We start from the raw sequence: 9063 nt of genomic DNA, 5'->3' as shown, positions 1-9063 counted from the left end.
CGAAAAAAGAGAATACAATAATATTCAATCCCTATTATACAGCTTATTACTACCAAACTCACTACACACATCACTAGTCTCCTGGTGGTCATACTACAGCAAGGAGTTTGGAAGAATATGCTTTTGAATAATTGTGGGGAATATTTATAATGTAAAATCTTCAATAAATATGGCATCATCTTCAATAACTTTACTATTATACAGTATATTTCTACCAAACTCTCTATTTGCATTGTTGTTGTTAGCATCTGGTTAGCTTAACGGATATTAAAAGCTGTTTCTAAAACAAGGAGAGGGAGAGCTCTGTCCTGTCAGACTGAGAGAGATAAATACAGCTCAGTGAGGTAAGGGACTCTCTGTTTAGATAGTTAACTTTAGTCTAGTTATCTCAGTGGGTCTCATACGTTTTGGTCACCATTTATGAGAGTAAATGAAAAACAGTTATGAAATACTATATGACAGTAAAACAAGAATAGTTTAAAAGGGGAGTGATTTGTAAAATATCCATAAATCCCGGACCCCCCTAGAGGAGGTGAGGACCCCCCTCCACTTATAAAATAGGACTTTACCTCAGCTTACACCTATATGCCATTTTATATGCTGTGAGCTGATTATCGAGCCTTCGTTGTAAGAGTCGCGGGTACACTGTGTGTGCGCGTATTCCACTGTAGCGCCCGGTACATTAATGGGAAACCCTAGTTTGTGCATGTTCAATAAATTTTTAACACTGTACACATGAACGTTTCTTTTTTCGGTTCGCCAAAAAAAAAATCTCACTCCAAGCTGAACTCAAATGTTGGCAGCCCTGGTAATAGGCTTCTCTAAACTCAATTTAACAAACCAATTGTGTTTTGAATGTACTGTGATTATCGAACAACAACAAATATAATGCATTTTCATTGTGGGTTAATACAAGAATATATTTGATTATATTAACTTCCGTTTGAATTATTCAACCTAATATGGAGACCTCAACACCCCACAGACCTGAACGAGGAGAAATTACTGATACACACAACAAACACTTTCTCAAGGAAACCTCTTTATTTGTTAAATAATAATAATTGTATGAAACAAAACTACATTTTCCAAGTAGTGGCATGAGTTCTTCTCATTTTACAGATCATTGTTTTGTAAAAAGACAATACAAAAGCAGGCAAGTCTTCAGAGTCACTAAAAATATAACATGCACGCTCTCAGAATCGCACACACTCACACACACACACTCTCTTGATGACACTTAATGCATTGTACGGCAAGATTTTTTCAACAATGCTGATAAGAGATACCAGGCAGACAGAAGCAAAGCGCTTTACATGTGGAGGCAAAAACATTCTTCCAACAAAGATGATCATCGGCTAGTTCACAGTCTTGTGGGATTTCATTGTGTTGGATGCAAAAAAAAAGAAAGAAAATGGCCTCCATGAATATTATTTTGTGCAGACCGGCCAACCCTGTCCAGGAGTCATTGTGTGAAGGCGATGCTGAAACGTGTTTTCCTGTGCTTTTTGAAACCTCATCATGACATCTTCTCGTCATCTTTCATAAGGCAGGATTGCAAGTGAGAACTACAGTCCAGAAATCAAACAGGGGCCCCACTTTTCTTTTAAAGGGGCAGTGTGTGAGTTTTAGTGGCATCTAGAGGGGAAACTGCAGTATGAATACTCCAGGAGTGTTACAGATTAGTGGCCTGGATTTCTATCTGGGAAACGCCCAGAGCTGACAGGAGATCATACTTTCACCACACGATATCTCTTCAGTGATCGAGAGGATATATTGTTTTTTCTAGCCCTAAATAATTAATACTATCCTCCTTTGTTTTAAATGTGGGTTCTCAAACAACACAGAATGGTTACCCAGCTTCAGCATCAACAAATTATTCTTCTACTTTTATTATTTACCCACTGGTGTTAATTGTCGAGCTGTGCTGGTTTTATTACCTTCAGAGCAAGCTGTTTCCAGTCTTTGTGGTGTGCTAAGCTAACCAGCTGTTTTTATACAAATATACAAGAAACATTCAACTCTATTCAAGAAAGTACTTGACAAAAAGCCAAACTTCTCTTTTAACCTCAATCATAAAATGTCCTTAACATTCAGTTTCAACGTCTGCAGCAGAACAACAGACTGACGGTCACAACATAAACAGATTACGTGTTGACTCGACCTTGAATAATCCCCGCAGTGAACTTCACCGCTCAGGGTCGGCTCAATTCCTCCAATCACAACATTACCACGTTCTCAAAGAGCGAGGAACCTGAAAGGCTCGCAGCTGGTCGTTTCACACCAACAGACACTGTGCGGTCTGACGTTGCGCTGAAACCACTACAGGAACTTTATTTCAGTTTCATTTAGTTTGTACGTTTGTGCTTTAAGAATACCATTTACAGGGACCTTATTAGAGCCAAATGACAGGATGTTTGTGCTTACATTGTGGGTATCAGCTTGCAATCTGAAGGGTAAACAGAAGATGGGCGTCTCATTTTGAAAAATACAGCAATGAAGTAGAGGAATGTCTTTCTGTGTGTGAGGACAAATATAAAAGAAGACTATTGCTGAGATGGTCCCACTTAACATGCACATGAATAAAGCATGTTAAAGTTTTGTCTGTAGGTTGATTTGTTTGAAGGGTTTAGAGAAAACAGGACTCCATGCAGGGCAGGAGTTCAGGAGGAGCAGAGTGACCACTGAAACACGTACTCTTGTCATGTTGTCACAGACGGTGGGGGGTGTGGTCCTCTGACAGTTAGAGGAGATCACATACACGTCGAGCCCTCTGGAAGACACCCCAGCTGCTTCTCAATAATACACCGCAGGTACGTATACCTGCAAGGAAAAGCAGAGACATTAAGAGAGAGAATAATTAAATAAGGGTGATGTGTGACACAATTATTAGTAAAAGGCTCTTAGACTCAAAAAACAACAACACATGTGTTCAAATTAATATATTATTCAGATCAGCCACAACCCAATGGACATCCAAAGCCTTCAATATGAACCAGTTTAATCTTAATTGATGCTTTATGTCAATGCCATTTGTTGATACTTAGAAATAGTTATAGTATTTGATAAAAAAGGCAAGCAAGCAAATTACAACATGATTGTATTATTTCTCCAAAGATGCAGTTTTTTTGTTTTTGCTGCAGTTTTTAGATGCTCTTTTCATTTTGTTCTTGTGTTTTGGTATTTTAATGCCGGTGAATTTGAACTTTGTAACATTAATTATGGTATAGCTTTTGTACTGCAATCTTTCTTCATTAGCCGTTAACAGATGTAATCAGTGGCGGCTGGTGGAAAATAGTTTTGGAGGGGCTATGGAAATGGCTGTGACCAAACCATACTAGGGCGGTCCAGGGGGATCCTCCCCCGGAAGAATCTTTTGAGAAATGACCCCTTAAATTATGACTTCTGGTGATGTTAGAGGGGGGGGAGGACAAATTGAGGCTTAAAAATATGAGATAATCCATAATCTTCAGTGTGGTTAGCTATGAATCTTCCAAAACTGTGCAACAGTACAGTAGGCCCACACAAACTGCAGAACACTGGTGCTTTGGGAACACTCAAATTATTTAATTCCCATTTAAAATCAGGAGACTAAATACGAACATTGTGTGTGTGTGTGTGTGTGTGTGTGTGTGTGTGTGTGTGTGTGTGTGTGTGTGTGTGTGTGTGTGTGTGTGTGTGTGTGTGTGTGTGTCAAATGAACAAGACACACTGGATTTCAGTGCTTCTTCTACTTATGTTTTTTTTTCACAAGGATAATTATTTAAAATAGAAGAAGTGCTTAAATCCCATAAAAAGAGGTGTGTCTTACTTGCCTACTGTAGAAATAAAATGCTGCATTGATTTTGAGTCACTGGGTCACATGACCTGGAAGCTCTTGACATTCTGTTTAACTTTGTGATAAAGAGACATCATGGTGTCTTTTTCAAAATAAAATACAACACACAGTTTTGTTCTAATATTCTTTTATTTAAATAACAATAATAATAAACGTGAAAGCACATTTAACATAAAAACTTGAATTAGATAAAATAAACATATACAAGCAATGTACGGAAAATGTAACCCTCCCAATATTCAGAGAATTTCACAGACGCACAGATTAAAAAAAAAAGAAATTTAAAAACACACTTTTTACGTAACATATAGATAAATGGCATTATCATATGAAGTGTATAGCTGCTCTTTAACTCTGTTACTCACATTACTTCTTGAGGTAGTCTTAACCTAACTATACATGTCATTTATACCTCCGCTATCTTTACAGACTCCCTATGGAGAAAACATTTTGATCATCAATGCAATCATCAAAATTATAAAAAGACTGGACACTTAGAAAGAGAAATATGAATTTGGGAAAGATCTGATCGAAAACCATCTGAACATATTCAGGTTTGTCGATCTGCACACCTGCAGGCTGGCGTCACACGGACACGTTGTGGAGGTTAAACTCATTACATTTATCCTCCTGTCCTTATCGAGGGTCACTGAAGTGTTGTGAAAACAAATTGGCCACATTATTCAAGGGCTTATATTAAAAGGTCACATCCGACTAGTTCTGTTTCCTGTCGGCTGTGGGTTGCTGTTTCAGTCTGTGTGTGTTTGGGCTGCAGCTCTGTCTCTATATGCCAGCTGCCCAGTGTCCTAACAACAGGGACATCAGGGAGCCAATCACAACGATGATGCTGTTGTAGATTGGGCCGCTGGAGGCCCCGGCGTAGTACTCCATGTCTCCAGAGCCCTCCTGGTCATAGCCGGGCCGGCGGCCATAGCCGCCCCCACCGTATCTTGGGTTACCATACCCCCCTCCATACCCCCCATATCCTCCACCATATCCTCCACCATATCCTCCACCATATCCTCCTCCATACCCAGGGCGGCTGAGGGCAGACCCGATCATGGCCCCCCCGATGGCCCCCGCTGCAGCGGCCCCTGCTACTCTCCCTGCACTGGGGCCGCTGCTCTGCACCGGTCTGTAGGCCTGCCCCCCCCCACGGCCCCAGCCCCGGCCTCCACCTCGGCCGAACCCACCTCCAAAACCTCCACCCCCCCGCCGGGCCTCACAGCTGGGCAGCAGGGTGGCGAGCAGCAGCAGGCAGAGGGCCGCTGAGAGGGGGGGGCGCAGCAGGAGAGACGCCATTTTATAATCTGTAAAGAATAAGACAAAGGAAATTTACTTTGTCAGTTAGTTAGAGGTTATCCTCTGATTCTTGACAGTTCAGCTATTGACACAATGGAAGTATTATTTAGATAATTAATTTAAAGTAGTTATAGTACATCAGAAATGTGTTTCAAGACAAGGGTATTTACAAGCAAGAAGCACAAAGCTCTTTACCCAGAGATTTAAAAGACAATCCCAGAAAATAAATAGTATTCAAATGGTTCATAATGTAGATATCATTATTCATTAACAACACAACAAAAATGCAGGGATATATTTAAGCAATAGCTCACGACAGGCCGTGGTATATGCTCATTATATCACAGCTAAGGGGCGTGGTTCGGCCCGACGCGAAGCGGAGGACCACGAACACCGTAGGTGGGGGAGTCGTGATGAGGGTGTCGAAATAGTCCTTTTGGATGAATGTAGGAGAGAGGGGGGAAGCGACGAGAGAGAGAGAGGGGGGGGGGGAGCACGGAGAGAGAGAGGGGAGCCATGTGCCGTGGCATTTCTGATCACACCTCCAACGCATTCCATTGCGACACCACCGACATGACGGGTCGGCAGAGGAAACAACAACAACAAGGGGGACAGACACACAAACCACCCCCGCACCACCGACAGTGAGGACCGAGGCACCGCATGGGCGGAGTGGACGACGTTAGGTTCCGAACGTGGGAGGGGCCATGATGGTGGACGAAAGATGTCGGTAAATGTTGCGTATTAGTTGCCTCCGAGGTGTTTGGAAACAGCCGGTCAGAGTTCATAAGGTCGGCATAGAGCGCCAGAGGGAGGGCCCATGCGTTCGTGGCACACAACCCTAACCGAATCCTTGCCCGGCTCCTACTGCCGACTACTGAACCCGTAAGTCAAAGCAATACCAAGTCATAGTTGTCAGGACGGTCAGTTGCATGATTATAGTCTACGATGAATCAATATGGACTATAATACTATCGATATGTAAAGTGTTACAACACTACACTCAATCCGATTAAAGACCACGATGGGCAGGGTGAGTGGTTCTGATCGACGGGTCGAAGAGGTGACCAAGAGGGAGTGGGGTCGAGTTAAGAGAGGCTCCACGGCCAATAACGATCGAACCGACGAGGACCCAGACAACCTGCCGGATCGTCCGGTTTTAATATTCCACCACCCCAGGAGTTTACGTAAGCTTATATACAACGTTTGAAAAGACACGAAGACCAGCTTTGAAATAACCCCAGGTACAATATTAGCAATGTGGCGGCCGAAGGGGGAACAAGGTGGTACAATGCATGGGCGTGCCGCACCCAGTGAACGGTTCCGAAAAAAATACGCCTTCACTTTTCCCAGAAGTTTTGCTGCGGTCTACAGTGAACATCACATATAAAGACATATTAAAAAAACGTTTTAGAATTACATAAGTATAAAGATTGTATAATAAGTGTCCCAGAAATTGGACCTCAACGAGAAATATCCTCCACCTGACGATTGGACACTAGACTCGGCTCGATTGAGTTACGAAGACAATCCAGATTATCAGACTCACTTACGGTCTTATTTAAATGGTCCGGAGGCTGAGGTGTCCCCCTTTTTCGGGTCGTGCACCATATATCCAATTTAGACATTAGTAAAGTCTTACCTGTCTTTGTAACCAGCTCGAAGCCCTCTCAAGCATTCGACCAGAACCAAATTTAGTAACACTGCTTTTATTTGTGAGCTTACATGCGACGTCGATGTGCCATAATCACCCGACAGTAAACCGAGCGTCGGTTAGTTGTCACTGGCACGTGGACTACCTCAACAGTCAGACTTCCTAGGGGTAGCTGGACTCTGTGACAGTCTCGAAGCTTGTGACATCTTCTCAGAATTAAAGACTGTGTTTCCTTTGCGAGGCCACTCTACAAATAGACAACACAATAAAAAAAAAAATAACAAATTAACAAAAATACCAAACTATAAAAGACAATAAAAATCACGAGCATAAGCAAAAAAACAAAAAGCACAGAAAGAAGACAAGAAAAAAAAAAAAGAACGTATGTCATACCACTAGAATAAATACTAAAAAACAACCAAGTTAGATCACAACAAACAGTAATAAAACGCACACACCACAGAAGAAAAAAAAATTTAATTTTACACAACAAAGCCGAAAATTAAACACTCGACAGGATCCATCCAAACACTCTACCAATTTAAGTCGTGAACTGAACGCTCCCCAATAAAATCCTATACCGTAAGAAGGTCCATTAAATTTAATAACATAATGCAAAGAGGAACAATAAATACACAGGATACACACGCTACCAATCCCAGCAGAGACCTTTCGTTATTTCTGAATCGACCACTGGAGTAGTCTCGGCAAGTACAGGTACTACTCTTACAAAGTAGAGGAACAGATTACTCAGTCCTCATCCGCACTCGCCCCCCCCCCCCCGGTCACTTACCTAATGAGAGTTAGATTCACTGGTCACTTCTTCATCGAGCTGAGCTTTTTGTGTCTACATCTGATGCAGTACAAACAATGGCACCTTTAATGCACGCTTACGACCACGAGTGACCCCTTTTCACATGAGGGCTATCGGCATAATAGGTTAATTTTATCGCAAAATTCACCGCAGTTTCATGACCTACGTCTTACAAATAGAGCCAATAAAATAATAATAATAGTAATATAATAAGCGGAATAACAATAACTAATCATATAGTCGTCATAAAACAAAACCTAAACCAGTTGTACCCGGTTAAAATTGAAGAATTAATGTCAACCAGAAATTAGGGTTATTTACGAGTGTAAAAGTTTAACTCGTATATACAATTTATTAATCTATCAAACATAATTGTCATTGCTCATAGATGTCGAACTTATTTACATCACCTCGTTTCCAAATAAAGGTCATAAAGGAGATTTACGGTCTGAATCTATTTCATCGTATTTTACTTGATCCTTTCATGACAGTTTTACTATGATTGACTCATGAAGGTGGAAAAGGATCGTTATATAACGATTACTACACACAATCTATAAAAATTTTGAGAATAATAAAAATATTGTGCTTTTAATTATTAAAATATTACATATAACACAACATATACCATAAGACATTGATAGTTCGTCATGTGTGCTACGACGGGCTCAACGACAGAGACCTAGAAAGTGTGTTAAATTCAAACCAGGAGTCGACACTCGGTCTAGAAAGTGTCATCTGGCCTATTTTTCCGAGAATCCTAATACTTAGACTAGGCCCAGTCGCTGACAATTTGTCACATGGCGTCCTGACGACGACCCACACATTTTACACTGCGACCTAATTCTCGACACTAGCATGACGAGATTTAATACATTTTATTGGGGTCGTCCTCTTCGACGTTGTTCTTGTAGAGTAGTCACACATTCGTCAAGAATCCTTTCGATAACTTAGAGTAATGTATGAAATTTTTATACTAGTTTGATTTTTTATTTTCCTAATAATAACTTCTGCAGTTGCATCATATGCAAACCATTTTCATAGAGGAGATTTTGTTCCGTGTAAAATTTAGACTGCCACCACATAACATATATTATTATTATGTTTATTATTATTATTATTATTATATTATTATTATATGAGGACTAAACGGTAAACGTCATACCTTGTTGAACAACGAAAAACTATGAAATGTAAAAAGATAATAATTGTATAATGATAACAATTCGAATGGAACCGAACATTCAACAACCAAATGAAGATTATAAGTTTTGCAATGAAAAAAAAAAATCGTACGGATGAGAAGAAACCAAATTAAGAATTAAAAGAAACCTGTTAGTGGAAAAAAACATAATAAAACTCAACATACATACATATAACACATATATAAAATTCGTTATCGAGTCTGTCGGCACCATAACCGAGTAATAATAGTGTCGAATTCCCCGCACCAAG

At 40.5% G+C, this 9063-nt stretch overlaps 1 protein-coding gene across 3 annotated transcripts in view; it reads right to left on the bottom strand.

Annotated features, from left to right (window-relative positions):
- Window positions 1-1012: 1012 nt before the first annotated feature.
- Window positions 1013-9063, bottom strand: part of rassf2a (Ras association domain family member 2a) — an 18672-nt gene continuing 10621 nt past the window's right edge. For all 3 annotated transcript variants that reach the window (XM_010778579.1, XM_010778580.1, XM_010778581.1), the window contains exon 11: window positions 1013-2823. In XM_010778579.1, the coding sequence (XP_010776881.1) occupies window positions 2754-2823 (70 nt within the window). In that variant the 3' untranslated portion in view covers window positions 1013-2753. The remainder of the gene's footprint in view (window positions 2824-9063) is intronic.

Source organism: Notothenia coriiceps, unplaced genomic scaffold (assembly GCF_000735185.1).
Source record: "Notothenia coriiceps isolate Sejong01 unplaced genomic scaffold, NC01 NC01_scaffold00019298, whole genome shotgun sequence".
Classification (NCBI taxonomy): Eukaryota; Metazoa; Chordata; class Actinopteri; order Perciformes; family Nototheniidae; genus Notothenia; species Notothenia coriiceps.
The sequence above is the reverse complement of the archived record's forward strand: the minus strand, read 5'-3'. Positions and strand labels throughout refer to the sequence as shown.